Here is a 21,548-nt window from a genome sequence, read left to right on the forward strand (position 1 = left end):
CTTTCCCTCTCTTGGAATCCAGTGGCCATGCTGTAAGGAAATCTAGGATATTGTGTACTTGGGAGAGAGAGACCACTCACAAGGGCCCTAAAAGATGAGACATCACGTGACAAGAAAGGTCACATGGAGAACTAAGGTGCTCTGATCAGCATCAAGGCCCTAGAATGTGAGAGAGGCCTTCTTCTACCTACCAGTTCAGCTCAGTCACCAGCTGAATGTATCCACACAGGGACAAAACCACCTAGCCATGGAATTGTGGGAAATAATAAACTGTTGTTTTAAGTCACTAAATGGAGCAGGGGGGGAGTTACATAGTGATAGATAATCAAGACACTCTTGATTTAGAAAGAGATGCAGAAGTCCAAATGAGATTAAGAGGATACTGCATCAATAAAAATAAGAGGGGAGTTTCTGAGAAATGATATGGTCTTGGAAATTAAAAACAAAATATGAATGTCAAAAATAAAAACTCAATAAAGGCATCGAATAATAGGTCAGTCAATGCTGAAAAATAAATTTGCAAATTCCAACTTGAGAAATTCTCCAAAAACACATAGAAATAGGAATTATGTGAGATATAGACTACAGGACAAAAAATGAGATGAGGACCAATCCAAAATATTGAATATTCACTTAATTTTTTTTAGGTTATACTTTTTATACTATTCTGTATCTTTTTGCTTTTCACCCATCCTCCATTCCCATCCCCCATGGCAACCATCAGTATTCATTTAAGAGGAATTACAGAAGAGAATGGAGTAAATGTGTAAGAATTCATACCAAAAGAAAAAAAATCCCTCAGCTGATATGTTCAAACCTGCATAGCCTTTACAACTGACGGTCTGAATGTTGAAACATGAAAAGTCATTCTGAATTTCATGCGTAAGGAAAAAATTGATAAACTTCCTGAAAGAAAGGGATGGAAACCTGCGAGGAAAAGAGAACCCATCTACCTAGGACTTCTTGTCTGAAACACTAAATACTAGAGAGCAGTGGAGTAATATTTATAGAGTTTGAAGGAAAAGAGGACAAAACATCGTGCTATATTTAAACAAAGGAATGACCTTTTAGAACATGAATGATCTCAGGAATTATACCACTGACATTTCTTTTCTGAAAAAGATTTTGAGAATATACGGAAGCCAGTGAAAAACGTCAGAATAAATAATGTCAACGAAGGGAAAGACAAAATAAAACACAACAAAGAGTGCTGAGAAATGAAACTAGTAAAACTTAGGGTTAAACAATTGTTGATAATAAAATCATGGTGCTTTCGGCAATTGTTAAGAAAGGATTAGCAATAACGCAAAATAAATTCAATCTCAAGGTAGTACTTTAGAGATGATTTCACCACTGCAGAATAAAACATGTGTTCTAGATTGGATCCATCATTTTAGCTTATCGTGATTTTTTTATTCCACTGAGGAATTTGTAAAATGTGTATGGATAGCTTTGACATAGAAATCATTTTTCAGCCTGTCCACCTATTCCAAACTCCTCAAAAGACAGTTAAGTGGGAATCAATGGTTTTTTCAGCAGAGTTCTAAAAATAATCAGTACAAATAACTATAGGGCAAAAACATGGCCTAGCAGCAGGGATCTGGAAAAGACTTGGACTTTCTAGACACCGATCAGCTCTGTATGAGTCACTACAGTGATCGATCAGTTTGCTTTGTGTCGTCATTCAACAAACTAATAACAGTAATTGTTATAATGACAGCTATTAACAGTTCCTGCACATCGTCTGGCACATGCCAAGCACTGTTGTAAATACTTCATTATTTACTACGAATTATTTCTATCTTATTTAATCCTCACAATAACCCCAACTGACCTGGGCCCAGGTGAGGCAGATGTTATTATCGTCCTTGTTTTACAGATGGAGTAACTGAAGCATAGTGGCTAAGTAAATAGTGGGAAGCCAGGACTGGAAGCCAGACATCTGGCTCCGGAGACCGCAATCTTCGTCCCTCTGCCACACCGTCTCTCACATTACAATCTCACTGTGCCAGCGTCCAATCAATAATTCCCCATCCACGGGGATTGTCCACGATATCATCAGTCGCCTTAATGAAGTCTAGATATATCTGCCTTGTATCACTGAGATTATTATGACATGATTTTGACTTTTCGCCCCCTCTTCCCTCTTAATGCTCACACACCATCCCTTTTTCTAATCCCTTCTAAGAGTCTTGTTTGAATACACATGTTAAGCTCCTCAGAACAATTTCTCCATGTAGTGGTAAATTCCATGGGTCCTCCAAGGTTTAATGTGTTTGCTTGCAAAAAAAAAAAAAAAGTTCCAGGCAATCTTATTAACATATTTAACTAATCGAGGGGGAAAATTCCTTTCTACTCTATTCTATAATATGGAACTCTATACATGGGATTCTATATATGGGATTATTTAACTTTATGCACAGCCAAAACAATTTCTTGCTGGAAAGTAGCAAAACTGAGCAGGACACTGACCTGGGCCCAGGGCCCTGGCACTCTATATGCAGCCCTTTCAACTAATAGCATGGGTTTCAAAGTCAAAAAACACCTAGGTAAAAGAGCTGATTCTGCTACTTACTAGATGTACTAATGTCTGTTCCTTGACCTTTCTAAACCACTATGAAATTAATCATAGTAGGTTTTTTGGAGGGATTAAATAAAATCGGTGGATAGTACTTAGCACAGTGCCGGGCAGGCGACAAGTCCTCAAGACGTGTCAGCTAGTATGTGAATGAGTCTTGCCTCTCTACTGACTCAGATATCCCTGGAGCACAACTCCTCCTTCATGACCTACACCTGAGCCCAAGCGTGACCATGAGCAATGTTCTCCGGGTTTCTTGGCTGGGGCCTGGGGAGTGGCCACACGGCTTGTTCCACTGGCTTTGCATGCTCCAAGACAGAAGCAGAAAATCCATCTGGAGGACCCTTAGCTGGAACAGGAGTGCCAAAGGGGCAAAAGTTTAAACAGCAGCTAGTCAGTGATTAAACACATTCAACGCAAGCTCTTGTCTCGGGAAGTCTTTAAAATCTGAAGACTTTTAGAAGGGACCCAGTGAGAAAAAGGCATTCGAGAACTTCAAAGTTCATGAAGATGCTCTCGAAGCCTAGTTTTGTCTAAATCGCCACCTAAGATCTCGTTCCTCCCAACTCTGTGAAGTATGATGAGATAAAAATTACTTTCTTACAACTTAGAAAGTATTTTTTTCTATCATCTTTCCTCCTTAAATGCCAAATTCAACTAGGAAGCCTACATCTTAGGAAGCCACTTTAAACGAAAACACATACCAATTTAAAATCGAGACTGTTAAATTCGCATCATTTATTAATATTATCCAGTGTTCGCAAGGAAGTAAAGAAATGTACACCTTCATGAAATGAGCAGTCAGAGAGAATATTGGTATGAACTTTCTTGAAGACACTGGCACTATGTATCAAAATGTAAAATGTTTATCTTTGACACAGAAACCATTGCCAGAATTTATAACAAGGGGAAAATTATTTGTAAGGATGTAAGTACAAGAATGTTCATTATAGCGTTTCTTATAATAGAAAAAAAACAAAAACAATCACAATGGGTGGGGAGAACCAGTTAAGTAACATAGTACAGTCATATAATGAATTTTCTGTAGTTAATTTAAAAGGTGTTGGATATCTATCTCTAATACTTTTTAAGTGTATTATAATTTACATACAATAAAACGTACTGATCTTAAGTGTTCAGGTCATGAGTTTTGAAAATCTCCTACAACCACGTAGCCATCATCCAAAACAAGAAATAGAATATTCCTATCACCCAGAAAGCTTCCTCAGGCCTCTAGTCCATCCCCACTCACCAAGAAGCAACCATGTTTTTACTTCTATCACTATGAACTAGTTTTGCCTGTACTTTATATAGATAGAATCTTTAATAATATAGGTTTCTGTGTATGGCATCTTTTGCGCAGCACAATGGTTTTGAGATTCCTCAATGTTGTGTGTATCAATAGATAATTCGTCTTTATTGCTGAGTAATATTCCACTCTAGGAATGCATCACAATTTGTTTATCCATCCTTCTGTTGATGGACTTTTAGGCTGTTCCCAGTTTGGGCTATTTTCAATATTCATGTACGAGTCTTTCATAGACATATATTCTCATTTCTCTTGGATCATTTTTATTGAAATGAAAGATCATGTGTTGGGAGTGAAGTAAATTTTGTCTTCCCTTATTTCATGGAGTTTGAAATGGAGAAAATAACATCATGTGTTACAGAAGTGAAATACATGTTATTAACCTAAAATTATAGTTATAGTACATATGCATAGAGGCATCTTGAGATTTACCAAAATACAAATTACTGTTGCTCCCGGGTTCATGTTAGGTGATTTTTTTTTCTTTCTCCTTTATACTTTTCTATAATTGCTTAACCTTTCCACGTGACATTGTGTTTCTTTAATATGTGGAAAAAAACAAAGCTATATTCCTTCCCATGGAGGAAAAAATTTTGGCTTATTCTTCTGTGTCCTTGTGGGAAGAACCATCATGGATCATTACACACATTAAAACTAAATGACCCACTTGTCCCTACTCTATTCCACAGCGCCATCCTAAGGTAACCGTTCATCCTTTTTGACAGATAACTTTTGTTAAAGCAGTAGCTGAATAAACTGAGAACCATTTTCGAGGTCACTCTCAGAGATGAGCAAAGAGCCTGAACTCAAAGAACTAAACATTTTCTTCACGATCTTGTAAATACTGATAGTTTGCTTAGGAAAACCTACTTTATAGACAGTTCATTTATAGATAGTTCAAAGATAAACTTAAGCCCAGCTCCTATCCCTATCACTCCTCCCAAAACTTTAAATTAGTGGAGTAAAAAAGAACTCTTTGTACATATTTTGTTCTTCCCAACAGGGCCTTGAGAAACGACCTGGATATCCATATCCTGGGGCTTGAGCAAGTAAGAGGCAAGAGGAAAGTGTGGGCGATGTCAACCAGCAGGGGGAACTCAGGCATGCCCCCTCACTCCCAAAGCGAGGCAATGGTGCCTTCGTCAAGGACCATTTGGGGGGTGGAAGTCGGGTTTAACCATCTTTTGATTCAGAATCTTTGGCCTCTCTCTCCTTCCTAGGAGCTGGCGTGGTAGCAGAGGCCTGAAGTCATCACCTACCACAGGTGGAGACCTAAGTAAGAATCAGGGGGACTCCATAGGGAAAGTAGGCAACCCAATGGTTACAAGGCTGCTCTGTGCAGTAGGGAGCAATACCCCTAGGCCAGGGGGTGGGGCTTTTCCTTGAGTTTATCTTTCCTTGCTTCTCCCTTCTTTCAGAGTGGTAAAACATGACTCTTTAGGTATAAATCCAGCCAAAACAAAGAATTGGGATTTGGGGAGCAAAGTCCTATTTGGAGAGTGTCCTGGGAGACACCTCAGGACAGCTGCAATCCTCCTGAGCAATACCCCACACAGAGCAAGCAGGATCTCAGCGGGGCTGTGCATTTGTGCCTGAGGTCACGGCAAGCTGCTCCAGGATTTGCCACAGCAGTGCCGCTGAGAAGCTTGTGGGCAACAGCTCACTTGGAGAACAAGGCTCCTGACTTAGGAGAAAAACCAACAGACCACACTGGTGCTGGGAACAGTAGGGATTTAGGTGCAGGAATGAAGGTGCTTACTTTACCACAGGCAGACCTATGGAGTAGAGACCTTGGAGGCAGGAGGTTCCAGGAATTGATGATTGCAAAGCACTCATTCCCGCCAGGATCTTTTTTTTTTTCCCCCCTCCCTTTCCCCCATTTCTCAGTCAAAGCTGAAGTGCTGTTACATTTCTCTGGAAGAAATGTCCCCAGCCTCTGATAACTGCAGGAAATGATCTTAGGAAAAAAAAGGTTGCTGCTGCCCTCAGTGTCAAGATGGATTCCCAAGACTTGGGGAATGCAAAGTCATAAAAAAGGAACTTTGCCGTTTTGGGCAGATATTGCTAGGACCATGACTATTTGGAGTCATGTTGTTAGGGAGATGACGGCCCCAGGCCTTATTCCCATTGCAGTCTAATTTCCCTTCACTTACTCTCAGCCCACCCAAGTCAAACCCATTTCACACTGGAAGTGCCACAGAGATTCTTCCTCTGGATTGTGGCTCATGGCAACATTTCCGTGATCCCCAGGAGTCCTTTGGGGGCAGCCTTGGGGGCCAGAACATCTGCAGGTTCTCCAGAACTAGAACCCCTACACTAGAACCCCTGTATTCATTCTTCATCTCCCCTTGGTGACATCCCAAAAGCCCCAACCAGCCCCTGAACTTGGTTTGAACCCTGCAAACTATGAGAAACCTCTGGTCGCAGGATTCCTTGTGATTCAAGAACTATGATTCACATCCTGTGGTTCCAGGCAAACACTGGCTAACTGCTGAGACTCCAAAACTTGCTAAGCCTCTGTCCCAGCTAAAGTCCACTGATGTTTCTATGGCAATTATGATTCTGAAAGAAACTCAGTATTGTCAAGAAAAGTCGCCCACCAGCTTTTACAAAGGAAAAGTCACAAGAATGACTGCCGCAGAATATGGGGCTTCTTTTGTTGGATGGGGGATAGAGATGGTATAAAATTAGATAGTGGTGACTGTTGCACAACTTTGTAAATAGAATATACTAAAACCGCTGAGCTGAATGCTTCCAAAGAGTAAATTTTATGATATGTGAATTATATCTCAATTTCTTTTGAAAAGGAAAGGTCACTAAATAATTATAAGAAGAGAAACAGAAGCAGAGTCTAGATCAGGCTTTTGTTCCGGGAAGATTGGTTCTTATTAGGCTAACATCTACTTAACTCTTTCATAAAGTCTTTCTTTCTTCTTCTTCTTCTCCCTACATTTTAAAAAAGTAGAATGCATCCTTGGAGACCATAGTGATAGTTATAAAAGTTTTTCCTGGCAAACTCCCACAGCCATGAAAACACAATTTCAGGTATCATGTCCTCCACAAGGCTCCCCATCTCCTTTCCCACATGCAAGATCAGTGTCCCTGTGGATTCTGGATTGTAGTAAGTGCCCTTTGCTTACCTATCACTAACACTTTATTCTGAAATTAGCTATCTGCATCACCTCCCACTAGCACAGCCTTGGCATGTAGAAGCGCATGAGAAATATATATTGAATGAACTGAACACCAGATCATCATCTTTTTTAATAGGTATCTTTTTTTTTTTTAAACATCTCATTTCACTCTGCAACACTGCACTTCTGCAATCATGTAGCAAGTAAGTTGCTACCTAAAACAACGGGATATTTTAAAATGTCTTCTCTGAGGCACTGTGCTCATCCATGCCAAGAATAAATCAAATGTACCCTTTGAGGGATCTTTACCTGGTACAGATCAAGAGCGAGAGTGAATCAGAGCATCAGAAGCTGTGGTTCTTGGAGGGTACGAAGATAAACCATGTTCTCCTCTCTATTTTCCCTGAAAATCTTTAAACAGTGCAGCTTTTAAGCAGAGTCATGAAGTCTATGCAAAACCATCTTAGAATCAGCAGTCTTTTCCTGCCTTTGCTCTTCATTACTGTTCAAAGACGTTCTTAGAAAACCAAAGAGCTCTATTATCATGGCACTTTGTAAGTCGAGTTCAGATAATACAGGGGCCACTAGAAATTAGGAAGGTTTTGCCCACCCCTTGCATTCAACCAACATATACCCAGAAATCTGACCATCAAAGGTAGTGAGGTCTAAAAAGTTGCACTCCTCACTCAGCGTATTCCTGTGGGAAGTGAGCCCACATCCCTAACAGCGCCGCATTCTGATCTCCCAGGAGCCAACATCACGGTGCCCACTCCCTCGCCCTTAGTAGGTAGTGTCCACAGAACTGGTGAGTATCAGAGTCACTCTAAGAACACCCTACCTTGGGGTTACAGGAACCTGCAGATGGCATACCATCTCTTGTAGTTTGTTATAAAAATGCTCAAATACACAGAACAAGAAAAAGAATATTACAGTGAACTCTCATGGACCCACCCAAGATTCAACAATTGTTTACATTTTACCATTTAAAGTAACTTACTGATGTAATAACACTAGATACTTCAATAATAACACCCCTAGGTACCTAAGCATGCATCTCCCAAAATAAGAATAGTGTCCTATGTAACGTATAGTGTAAAGAATGTAGTCTGTAATATTTCATTAACTATGTATAGTGGCAGATGGGTACTAGATTTATTGGGTTGATCACTTCGTGAGTTATTTGGGTGTCTAATCACTGTTATACAACTGAAACTAATGTAATATTGTATGCCGACTATAACTGAAAAATAAAAAATATTATTGAAAAAAAGGATGGTATTTTAAATACCACAATACTGCTATCTCATCTAACAAATTAACAATAATTCCTTAATATTAACTAATACCCAGTCCATGTCTGAATCTCTCATACAGATATTCTTACAGGAGAGTCTCTCCCTTACACCACAGCCCTGTGCCCTTCCTCCCCCACAGCCCAGATCCTGCACGGCCATCACCGAGCTGCCATCACCGTGGCCCCTTTCTTGAGTACCTGTGCAAAAGGTGCCATCGTTGGGAATGAACATCTTGTTGTTGTTAGTGGCTCGATATCCTTCCAGGCAAACGCAATAAAAGCCTCCGAGTGTGTTGTGACAAGATGTGTGGCTCCCACAGACCACGGTGGCCCCAAACTGGCACTCGTTTTTATCTGTTGGTATATTCAGACAACACATAGGAAGAGCTATCAGTCTATACCATGTTTCACACTGCAGACCGTTCTCCTGTGCTATGGACTTGGGAATCGATATTCTGTGACAATGGCTCGATGACATATTTCCCCAGCCTCTTTTCCTGTCACTGTGCTTCTCAGACTACAGGGCAGGACATGGGCCCCTTGCAGTCATGCACTGGGCATGTACAAAACCACAAAAGAAATTCAACGTCTTGATCCGGCAATCCCTCTTGGGAGAAGGGGATTCTTTTTTGCACTTTTCCACACTAGAAAAGATCACGTCACATGCTTGGGGAAACAAAGCAGAATCCCACTTCTCCAGCTCAGCCATTCTTGCTTTTTCATGAAAGCCAGAGTAAGATGATTTTACATCCAGTGATTAACTGGAAAATTTGTTATTTCTGAGTTACCAGGAAACGCAATAGAATTAGTGCTTAAGCCTCATCTGGGAACAGGGCTAATACTGTGGCAGGAACAGCTCCTGCTAATCGTCAATGACCCATGTGAATAACATTAGTCACCAGCGAGGCGGAGCCGGAGTGAGTATGGGAGTCTTGATGAGTCGACAGAAGCCTGCCCTGAGTCTTTTTAATTCCATAATTTGACATAGATGCAAAATGAAAGTAAAGCTCCCTACTGTCTCTGTCCTCTAGCCCAGAGGTCAGCAAACTTTTGCCGTAAATGTAAAGGGCCAGTCACGGGTCTCTGGTTACAACTGCTCAGCCACGCTTTTGGAGCCTAAAGCAGCCATAGACAATCGGTAAAAAAATGAACAAGGCTGTGTTCTAATAAAACTCTACAAAACCAGGCAGCAGCCAAATTTGGTCCTCAGGCCAGAGTTTTCTGACACTGTCTAGCTTCTACCATCAGAAGAAACTCCTGTGACCAATTTCATATGCATCCTTTTAGAGCTCATCTATTGAGCTAGTGGTTTGTTTTTTTGAGTGGGAGGAGTTGGGGAGGAAGGGGAGAGAGGCTAATCAACTTGTGAAATGGAGTTTTACTGTTTGTTTGTTAGTTAGTGTTTTATTACATCAGTGGTTTCCTCAAAGCAGTTCCATGGCCTCTCACAATTGCATTCATTTCCTGCTAACTCAAAAGTACCAACCCCCCCGCCCCCCCCCAAAAAAACAAACCTCTGGTGTTGTTTTGTTTTAGTTTTCATTTTTCTTGTATTACCCTTGTTAAAATTTAATTGAACCTGGAGCATGATTCATCGTTAAAACTGTCTGTGGTAAGATCTGCATGAGCACTTAGACAGAACAGGCCCTCAAGCCATAGCCAAGCCAAGTGTCCAGGCCAGCTTACCCAGCACTGGGGTTTCAGACACAAGCCCAGCTGCCCATAAAACAAGATATTCCTGTCCTTTGCCTTTCCTGCCATTGTTTCTGAGGCATTTCTCCCATGTAGACTTCACCAGAAGGGATATTTGGGTTTGCAGGAGATTCTGGAATTCTTAGGTCTCCTAGCATAATACGTTACAGTCTCTCTGGCACATGCATAACCTCACGGTTTTAGGAGGCCAGATACTGGGATATGCAGTGTCTAGTGTTTGAGAGCAAGTGCCACCTAAATTAATAAAGTCCCCTCCTTCCATGGAAAAGTTTCTAGTGTTCAGAAGTCAAGGAGCAATCCAGAGGGTGGGGGCATCCAGGGAGGAAGACCTTAGCAGGGGAGGGAGCGGAAATAGATTATCCGCACTCATCAACTCCAACTTGGTTTCCAAGCCCCTGCTAGCAAGTGGTGGGGATGGAGGGGGTGGGAGAAATGCCCTCAGGAAACTCAGATTGCAGGGCAGCCACAATTTTCAGTGGGCAGAATCAAAGAGAGAGGCTGTCAAAGAAGGCACGACTCCAGCCTGCAGGAATCGACAATGGTGTGTGATTGTGAAAGCTTGTACTTGTGAAATAGAATATAACTTTTTGAACTCAAAACTGAGGAGGAGGAGGAGGGGGAGTAGTAGTAGTAGTAGTAGTAGTAGTTGTTGTTGTTGTTCTTTTAGAGAGAAAAAAGGATAATCACAACAAAGTTGTCTACATCGTCAATCCACAACCTCAAGGCAAAACTATTGATATTTTACTGCATGCAGCAAGGTTGCTGGGAGGAAACTGTGCTTATATAAAGTAACATCCACTATTATAAAGTTGCTGTGCAACTCTCCCTCTCTCTGAATTGGGCTTGAACCTGGATATTGTCTGACTCTCATGGCATTATGGATGCTATGAGACAAAGCATAATCAATCTCAGATGCTTCTAGCCTAGCCTAAAGATCTTTGTACTCTTTTAAGCCATCCAAGACTCTCAGAGGTCACAAATACAAAAAAAATTGGAGGACGGATTTCGTAGACATGAAACTCAAAGAAACAGTATTTCATTAATTAGCCAAAAAGTCTAATAGACAATTAACTGTGTTTTGCTTTTTCTCATGGTATTAACATAAGTAGTTTTATATCAAAACAATCAGAGAAATTAAGAAATGTAATATTCGAGTTGTTAAGATTAACTCAAGACTTGAAACAGATTTCAAATTTATGTTAGGCCAGAGAATTTCCAGAGATTCAAGTTCAATGACCTCTAACAGGAGGGATATTTCTCTGGAAACGCTAGAGAAAGAATATATCCAACCACTAAAACAAAGACTTATTATAACTGACAAAACTTCTTGTAATAAAAACATGTGAACAAAATAACAATGTTTTCCTCCCAAGGACATCAATTCTTTGACATCAGAGAATCTTCCTTCTTGGTTCAACTTTTCAACTTAATCCAGGACTTACCAGTACAGTGAGTTCTCCCATTGCCCACAAATCCATATTTGCAAATACACATCTTCTTCCCTTCTCTTTGCTTGCAGGTGGCATGTTCATGGCAAGTGGCACAGATGTCTAAGATACATATTTCAAGAAAAGAAAAATTCAGTCATCTACTCTAGACAAATCATATTTTGGGTAGTAAACATTTATAATAGAGAACCAAAATTTGAATACTAAATTAAAAAGGATCTGACCCCATCTTTAAAAACTTTCAATGAGTACTCACTGCCACTGGGTAAAGTGCAAATTCCTCTACCTGTCAATCAGTGGTCTTAACAGTCTGAATCCAGGCTAACTCTTCCAGCTTCCCTGTTCCCAAACCAGAACCACACCCAGTAGTCTCTGGGCAGAAGACCCACTACTCTTTTCCATACCTGCCATCCCCTGTCATACTTCACACCATAGTCAGGATGGTCACTTCAACTTGAATGCCTATCCCTCCCTCTCTGTCCAGCTAGCATCTATTCCTATTCCAAGATCCAACTTAAACATCACATTCTCCCTGAGGTCTTCCCCATTCCTCCATTTTTGAAGAAAAGTAAATGTATCTTCCTCTGTGTTCCCCTAACACTTGTACGTTCCCATATCGACCATGTTAATCTGTCATTATAGTCTATTCCAGCTCTGTCTTCCCAACTTGGTATTATGAATGAGTTTCTCAAAGACAGGGATTATGTCATTTGCCCATATGTCATTATTTGTTCAATATAAACATTCGACATATTTTTATTGACCGACTGGATAAAGGAATCTGCAGTCCTACTTACTACAACTCAAAAAGCAAATGGAGGGGAGAACTTATCTCTCTCTATTACGCTATTCATTTTCCTTTTAAGGAAAAAGTGAATGGGTTTAAAATGTCAGTGAGATAACAGCCAGGTCCCAGCAGGGTGACCAGATCTCAGTTACTTAGATAAGTGGCAAAAATGTTTGGGGCTAAAACTCTTGAAACATCCAAATTTACCAGATGGTGATATATGGCCCAAGATCAAACAAGAATTTCTACCAGAGGCTAGTGGGATATTGTGTTGCATTCTCAGCGTCTGTAATTTCAGGAGTGACCCAGTAAAGAGAACCTTTCAGGATGGAATTTCATCTCAGTCTTGGCTCCATTTCTACCCAGGTAATAAAGACTTCGCCTCAAGGCTACTCTAAGCATGAAACCAACGGAGAAAGGGAGATTTCTAAATATTCGTAATCTTGCTTGCTTTTTTTTTTTTTAAACAAAAGATAACAGAAATGAGGCAAGCCACTACTTATCACTAAGTAATACCAAATTAACTGTGGAATATTTATAAAATTTATTATACCCAGACCATAAAGAAAAACACAACAAATTTCAAAATAGGAGAAATTGTACAAGTCATACTATCTGACTACCATGTGATAATGTAGTAAAACTACAAAATAAAACATATGACTAGAATCTTCAAAAGAAAATCTACTTGGTAACATAGAACACTCACCCAAATAATTCTTGGGACAAAGAGGATATCAAAATAGAAATGTTTAATACCAGATATAAAAATTTATCTACTCCAAAAAATTTGAGTTTTACATGTTTTTATGCTTTAAAAGAAAGAAAAAGAGGCAGCTGCGGGCGGTGGGGGGCAGGGGAACACCCTAGAATTTTAATATAAGAAGATTAAAAAAGATTTTAACAAAATAAAAAGAGATTTATAGAAAGTTAGGAATTAGTAAAGATAAAAAAAAATGATGTTAAGAATTAGAAAGTATATTCAAATCCATTAAAAAAAAAAAAAAAAAACTTTCCCCAAAGGGAGTGCATCATAAAGACCAGTAGTCAAAACTCAGGTAAGACTGGTGATGGGGGAATAAAAAAAAGAGCATGTACAAACACACGAAGTTAGGAATAAGAAAGAGCTTGTAATAAAAAATACATAAAATGTTTTTTTTATTGAAAGATTTCCAGTTAAACACCACAGATTTAATATACTCTCAACCCCAGTCCCCTCTCCCCCCTCAAAAAATGACATCAAGGACCAGGAAGGTGTAAACTCTGGGAGAGATGATGATAGCAGATGAAGGACGTCCACAGTATTTCAGATGATGGAAGAGGAGGACATACGGGAATTGTCTGAGAGAAAGGAGGAACTAAAAGCAAATCCCAAAAGAGTCAGAAATTGGGGTCACCAAGTACCTCAGAAGGCAAGCATAAGGGTAAGCCTGAAAGTTCTTGAAAATATGTATAAGGAGTAGTTAGATGCTCAGATTCCCCTCACTAATCCCAACATAAGATGGAGTTTTATAACCTGGAGAAAATGGACCAGAAAAACTCCTGATTGTAGGGACAACATATAAAGCCAAAGTGAGAATAAGTCTGCTACTTAAATGCCCATCAATAGGAGTTAAATATATGTACCCATTTGGACATTTTAGCACATAATATTTTTAAACAGTTCCATAGAGACACTGTCAATCCATCGTCACATTCAACCAAAACCCCGGATCGAGTACTTTTTAAATAATGGATCCTGGGTCAAGTCCACAAACCCAGCTGTGATCAACCACATAACGACATTCTTCCCAGTGTGAGTATCTAGTGAAATAATAGATATAAGGACCATATTAACGGACTCAACAAAAATAATGGTAAAATGTTCAATTTCTTTCTTATATGGATTACTTATCTTTATAAAGATGGCAGCATTTATACACATCCAGTTCCAGAAACTTACATCAAGTGGAAAATGATTACTTCATGTAACAGTTGAGTGAATCTAATAAACTCATTAAAAAAAAATTAAGCAAAGTAGTGCCACTTACTCAGATTAATTAGAGGAAGTCTCATCTGAATTAGTGAAACACAGAATTTACAGGTATTTTTTTAATGAATTGAATTAATTTCAAGTTCATGCAATAAATAGAACCAGACAGACAAAATACAGCTTTGCAGGAAGGCAGCCACATTCAGAGGGAAAGCACTGGACTTGAGAGTCGGAACTGGATCTTAAATCTACCTGAGTTGATTCATTGTGCGATATTTAGCAAATCGCTTAATCTCTCTGGGTCTCAGTTTTTCATCTATAAAACAAAGGCTTTGGGCTTCTCACATTTTATAATGCATTCAAATTACCTGAGGACCTTGCTGAACTTCAGGCTCTGATTCAGTTGGTGTGGGGTGGGGCCCTAAGTGTTGCATTTCTAATGAGCTCCCAGGTGGACCACATGTGAGAAGCAGGAGCTAAATGGCCCCTGAAGCCCTTTCCCTCTATGTTCTGACACTCCATCCTTAGGATACCTGTTTCATGGCCTTTTAAGAATAATTTCGCCTAAGTGTAACCTCAAGGACAGTACCTGGTATGTTTAGCTCAGTAAATGTTTATTTCCCGTACCAGCAGAAAAGACAGATGAATGCCAGTCTAGCGCCAGTCCAGACCCCTCAGAAGAGAAAGTGGTTTTCAGAGAAAGAGAGGCTCTCAGCTGAATCTTCTCATGCAGCCATGACTAGCCTAGTCTGCAGGGTCTTGTAGTGCTCCCTTCTGAGTTCTAAATGCTTGAAGGACCAAATAGCCTTGTGGGGGGAGAACCCCAACTTGTCCTAAAGGAAGGGGCAGGGAGTACAACCCCAATCCAAAGACAGATTGCGGGGAGGAGGGGGTGCTGCTTCTGACCACACAAATGTCCATTGCCCAAGAGCCTCCAACTCAGTTAAGAATCACCTGCGGAAAGAGTAACCAATCTGTCCCAGTTTTAATACTAAAAGTCCTGTGTCCTGGGAAACCCTCCAGTTTGGTACAAATTAAGACAGTTGATCACCCTGCCTGAAGAGCTTGTTAAAACACAATTCCCAGAGATTCTGATTCAGTACATGTGAGGTGTGGTCTGAGAATCTGCATCTCTTACAAGCTCCCAGGTGGACCACACTCCGAGCTGCACTGCAAGTCTAACTCGACCTCAAGGATGTGGGTCAGATTCCTGGGGAAGGAAAAAGCAATACTAAAGAAGTCCTTCACCAAGTCTGGAATGATGCGTATATCGCACAGCATTGGGACCAATGCGACAGAGAGAATAACCCAGGGAGAGGAACTCTCTGGGATAGAACCGGAGGGGGAGTCACGTCAGGGGCAGCTTCACATTCATGTCAAGGATGACTTTGGTTCTGTCATCTGCCATGTTGTAACCGAAAGAAGAGCTGCAGAGGTGAGGGACCCCCACCCCCATCCCCAACCCAGGGATGCCTAGAATTACTGGCAGAAAATGGGAGAGTGGGGATTCTAAAATCTGGAAGGACGAAAAGCCTGACAAGTACTACTACTACTACTACTACTACTACTACTACTACTACTACTACCACTACTACCACTACTACTATTATTATTATTTTATTATTTCATTATTATTATTATTATATTACTATTATTATTATAGCCCCAGCTAGAGCTGCCACTCCAGATTCACTTCCCTTTTCCACTCTGCAGAGACTAAGCTAGGTTTAGCCACATCCAGCAAGGAGAAGATGAGACCTACACTGGAGTCTTCTCTCCTGCTCCCTGGTTCTGTAATCTTACGCAAATTAAACTGTCAATCCTCCAGTTTTAGTCTGTGAGATAAAGATCGTGTTGTAAGGATTTAGTGAGAAATAGAAATGCTGTATGAGCTCTAAAGCACTAGACAAAGAGACAATTGACATGAATATTTATGTTTCCGCAGATATTATTATTGTTGGAAATAAGTCATGCAAAATGCAGTGCCTGGTATTTGTCATCGCGGTTAAGAGCAGGGTTGAGAAAGATTGCTTGGGCTACAGCCCTGGCCCTGCCACTTGCTAGCTGTGTAATCTTTGATAATCCCTGTGCCTCAGTGTCCTGTAAATCTGTAATATGAAGATAATAATAAACTTACTTCACATGGTTGATGTGAGAATCAGAGTAAATGAGTTAATACAGGTAAACGACATGTTAGACATTATACCAACCATTCGTCAACTCTTTGTTAATGCGTAAAAGAAGGCACCAACAGATAGATGACTCCCAATTATACCCATGAAGCGAGTGATGGAGAACTACATTGATGCAAAAACCCCAAAAACCCAAAGCAACATTTTTCTGTGGGCAGACCTACCTGTTCATGGGGCTGACATTCTAGGAATCATCTCTTATTTCACGTAATCCCTCCCCGCCTTCCCCACATCCTGCCAGCCTCCTGGGTGATACCTGACTCGGAGGTTGGAAGCTCAGTGTCCTCAGGTTCTCAGTGCTGCTCACCCCTGCCTCCCCGCACTGCACGCCAAGTAAACCCGCACCCCAGATAGAATGGCAGCCGCCAGTCCGAGCAAGCTCCTCTCGCTCCTAATTCCAATACACAAGCAAAACTTAAGGGCACTTCTGAAATAACAGCCGGTGGACTTTGACAGTACGATGAAAGGATTTTGTCCACTGCCAAGGGAAGAAGGTAGTTTAAAAGCACAAATGAAGGGCCTGAATTTGAATCTAATCCCTAGCCATTCACGCTTAGACCAACAAATCCAACAACCTTCATGAGGTTCTGTCTCTCAAACTTGTGGAGAAAATACACAAACAGATCAAATGACCTGAGGAAATAAGCAAAGGGGGCTCCAAACGCGGGAAGAGAAAGCGTTCTCTACGACGCTATGTAAAACTGCATTGCTCTTAAGAGACTGCATCAAATTCCAGAAAGAGGAGGAACCTAAGAAATCTCATATACTCGCCAACGGTCCTGACAGAAACAAGCAAAAACATAGCTTCTGCTTTTAAATCCTCCACGATGGAGAACGCTTTACTCTGTCAAGCAGTTTAATCCTTGCAGGGAGATGTGAACCATCTTATATTTCCCTTCCCACCCAACCCAGGACTGAGGTTTCCCATCAAGAACCCGTAACCTTCCCTCCTGTAAGAGGTTATAGGGCCCTCGGCTTCTTTTTGCCTTTTTGCCCTCTTCTGTCCACTTTCTTGTCTGACCAAGACCAGCTTGCAGTGGAGCCCCGACCTCTGGCCTCCGAACCAGGAACCAATCCACACTTGAGTGCTCCCCCATTTCAATGCTTTCGAGTTTTGAGTGAAGTAGCCCTTCATTCAGGCCACACCCTAGCTTCATGTCCTGCATGTCACCTTGCATGTCACCCACTCACATTCTTGAGCAAGGTGCACACTTTTTTAAAAAGCTGGCAGTTCGTGCACCCTGTCTCCTCTGCAGAGTTGAGGCTGTTAGGCCACTTGCTTCCTTAGGCAGCAGAGACAGTCCGAACCCATTTTTGGATTTCACCAGAAGGCTGAGGATGTACCCAGGGCCAGGCCCCCACGGTGGGGCTCTTCGTTGGCTCTAATCCTGCTCCCTTCTTTTGAGTAACCTCCAAAACAATGCACTGCCTCCATTTGTCTTTTTTCCTCCTCTTCCCCTCTCTGAAGAGTGAACATGCTGCTGTGACTCAGGACGCCAGGGTGAAAGCCGGGCCTCTGAGATGCGTGATTAGTGAAGTCCGGTGTGCTTTATACAGAACAACTTCCCCAAGCCTTTCCACCATGGCTCCTGCAAGATTCTCAAAGCCTCTGCCCATCCTCCTCCGCCTTCCAAACCCCAGCCAGGCCTGAGCCGGCAAGTCCCCCTAGCCACTCCTAGACTCAGAGCAAGCCAGAGAAAGGCTAGGAAACAGGATTGACTGGTTCTACCCCTTCTCCCCATTCCTAACCTCTCCATTCCCCTCAGGCTTGGCACACTACCCACCCACAAACCGACACCCTCCGGCTCTACCAATTATGTCTAATCCTTTCCTCACACTCAGGCCATCCCACCTGGGCTCCCCCACTCTCCTCTCCCTGAAACAGCTTTGATAACAATTAAATGTAATTTGGCACATGTTACCAGTGAGAGGCTGAATATACAAACGGACAATGGCCAGACCATACATAAAAACAGAAGTCTGACCCACAAGCTATAGCAATCAGTCCAGGAAGTCGAACCACAACCTCTGTAGCAATCAGTCCCAAATGGTCAGGACTTTATAACGGCCAGCTGCCCTAATTATTGCTCCCCCACCCACCCAGCCTTTCAACCTAGGACCAATCAGAGGAAGGCAAATCCACTCCCCTAACCAATCACACAGGATGCCCACTGTGAGTAAGCAACCTCCAGCTTCCTCATGCCAACATCCTCCAACCAGGGCACACCTGAAGCCTTCCCCTCTGTTCTACTATAAAGCTCTTATACTGCACTGCCTGCCTTTGAGTCTCTGACAAATGCAAGTGATGATGGCTAACTCTCTTGCTATAGTAAGCTCTGAATAGATCACCTTTGCCTGTTCTCATTTGGGTGGTCTTCATGTATTTCCATGCCAGATTCCTAACACAAGCCACGGTCCTTACTCGCACGGAGCTCTTTGTCCAGTAAACGATTAAGTTGCCGTATGGTGTAAGCGTATAAAGTAAGGGTACCATATAAACGTGTATGTCAATAAGTGCATGTGTCCCGTACAAGTATGGTGGAGAAGCAGGGCACGGTATCTATGCTGGTGCTGCAAAGGGAACTGGAGAGTTGCATGGGGCTTGGACGGCTGGGCTGGTTTGGAACTACAAATAACACTCGCTGAGTAGATAGCTGGGGGCAGGGATGGGGGGAAGTGGTTCTTCTCCATTCTTCTCCTTCCATCTCCTTCCAGAGACTAACCTTTCCCACTTGTTGACCAACTCTGCGTTTTGACTTGCTCCATTAAATATCTTTTCACATTTTCAATTTCTCTCTCTACTGAATAATGCCCCTGAGTCTAAAAAATGTGCTGAGTCTGCTTTACCACCACTACCTCTAAAAAAATTGTTGCACTGACTTGGTCAGATCCACTGGCCAAGTTCTACTTCCTTCTAACTTCTTTAAAGAGTATCATACTGTGCAGCCACGGTCTCTGCACTCGCTAGAGCCCTCTGCATCTGACTGCCACCCTCACTGCTCTGCTGGTACTGGCTCACCACTCACCTGAGTCACCAATCCAAAGCCTCTTCCTCAACCTCCACCCCCTTGGCTTCTCCTCCCTGGATTCCTTGCCGTTCAAATCCAGTCTTCCTCCTACCTTCGTGGCTGCTGCTCTTTCTCCTCTACCTGCAACTACCATCTCAACTTGGTCTTCCCCAAGAATCTGTCCTTGGTCCTCTTACTGTTATTAACCACAGGCTTTAAGTGACCATCAAGTCTACATCATTTGCACACACCTATTGTCCACAGTCTTAACTCCCTACTGATTTCATCCCTCCGAAAGCCCTGACATCACCTCAAATGCAGGATATTCAAAACAACGTCGTCTTTCTTCCCAAATCTGCTTGGTCCTCCTATAGAACCAAATATCCAAGTCACCCAGACCTTAGGGTCATCTTTCCTCTTCTGTTCCCTTGCACCTTAATGTCTGTTATTAAGTTCTCCCAGTTCCCCTTATCATCTCTATTCAGGCCTCTTCTGCTGTCACACTGTGGAGTCAGCCCTTGAAACTTCTAAGCCAGCTATTATACTAATTTCCTCAATGGCGCTAAGCCTCCAGTCATTCCCACACCATCCACTGTAAGGAAACCCGCCCTTAGTAAAGCCCAATTCTCCGAGGCTGTAAATAAAGGGAGAATGCCTACATAGGGAGAGAAGGTTCTACCAGGCAACCCTGACTTCCGCTTGCCCAAATTCACCTCAGCTTTCAATTAGTTTCAGATGGATAACCTGAGGGAGTTACCATGCTTAACCGTCTTAGCCCAGCAATTCAATGGGACCACACTGGATAGTTTCCTAGGCTAGAGAATCTTAACACAAAGATTCTGAAATAGGCTCCAAACACATACAAGCTTTTATGCACACTGCCATGCGAGACCAGGTTAGGGAAGGAAGCCAGAGAGCCTTCCACAGCCTGTGATGTGTAGAAATGGCCACTCCAGAAGGGTTAGCCATGAAGAGAAACGCTCACCAGTGGTGGTAAAAGTTCCAACATGAAGAGAATTTGGGGGGACAGGAGTCTGAGCCGCAACGTACCCCTCATATCTCCTTACATGGAAGTTCCCTTCCACGTCAGGATTAATGTTTGGTTTTATTATGGAAGTTAAAGCGTTTCCTTATATCAACTTTTTATATCGCTCTCTGTACAAAAACCTGTAATGACTTCCAGGGGCTTCCCACTGCCCAGGAATAGCTAAATCTAAAGGCAACTCTGCCTTCTAGTTAAATCCAATCGACTTCTCCACTCCCATTTCCCACCCATCTCCTACATACCAGTCAATGCGAACTACAGGTCCCATGTTTCTGTGCCTTGGCATACCTCCTGTTCCAGCCCCTCCATTTGGAATTCATCCATTGTATACATATTTGTGGAGAGCTGACTGTGACCTCTGCTATGAACTGGGATGCCTTTTTGTCATCTTCCCATATGCAAATATTATCAATCCTTGATTGTTTAGTTTAAGGGTCACCTCATCCATGACACTACCAGATTCCCCTAGCTAGAAGGAATCTTTCTCTCCTCTGAGCACCCACACCTTCCCAAAGCACTGATGGCATTCTGCCTTCTGTTACAGTTATTTGGGTAAATGCCACCTCCCTTACATGTCTATGTGTAATACTATGTGTAACTCCTACCATATTCAATACTGTTTTACAGAAAGGGGGGGACCCCTACTCCAGTTGCCTGGAAATGGATTATTTGCTTGTCTGTCTCCTCCAAAATACGAACTCAATGGGGGCCAGCCCCAAGACCTCAAATCCTGCGGAGAGAGCGAGGACCATCTGTTGAATGAATGAATAAATGAATGAATGCCTTATTCCTGTAATTTCCTTACCCTCTTTCCCCACCATATTAGCATCTAGCTCTTCATCAAGATGAAAAAAATCAAAAGGGAGAAAGAAAATTGCATCAGGTCTAGAATTTGTCGTGCAAAAGCCACAGCAGAGCCGGAAGCGTGACAGTGCAGCCGGAACGCCCTTCCACGCCCTCCCACGCCCTCCCACGACGGGCGCGGCTCTCCCCGCGGCATCGCCCGCGCCCAGCCCCCACCTGGCCTCAGGTCCCCGGGGCGCGAGCAAGGCCACCTCGAAACCGGTC

At 42.2% G+C, this 21,548-nt stretch overlaps 1 protein-coding gene across 3 annotated transcripts in view; it reads right to left on the reverse strand.

Annotated features, from left to right (window-relative positions):
• Positions 1 to 21,316, reverse strand: part of SUSD1 (sushi domain containing 1) — a 171,774-nt gene extending 150,458 nt beyond the window's left edge. For all 3 annotated transcript variants that reach the window (XM_025041553.1, XM_025041557.1, XM_025041551.1), the window contains exons 1-3: positions 21,286 to 21,316; positions 11,471 to 11,578; positions 8,514 to 8,669 (exon numbers count right to left, since the gene is read on the reverse strand). In XM_025041553.1, coding sequence (XP_024897321.1) covers positions 8,514 to 8,669; positions 11,471 to 11,578; positions 21,286 to 21,301 — 280 coding nt within the window. In that variant the 5' untranslated portion in view covers positions 21,302 to 21,316. The remainder of the gene's footprint in view (positions 1 to 8,513; positions 8,670 to 11,470; positions 11,579 to 21,285) is intronic.
• Between the last annotated feature and the right edge of the window lie 232 nt (positions 21,317 to 21,548).

This window comes from Pteropus alecto, unplaced genomic scaffold, assembly GCF_000325575.1.
Source record: "Pteropus alecto unplaced genomic scaffold, ASM32557v1 scaffold111, whole genome shotgun sequence".
Lineage (NCBI taxonomy): Eukaryota > Metazoa > Chordata > Mammalia > Chiroptera > Pteropodidae > Pteropus > Pteropus alecto.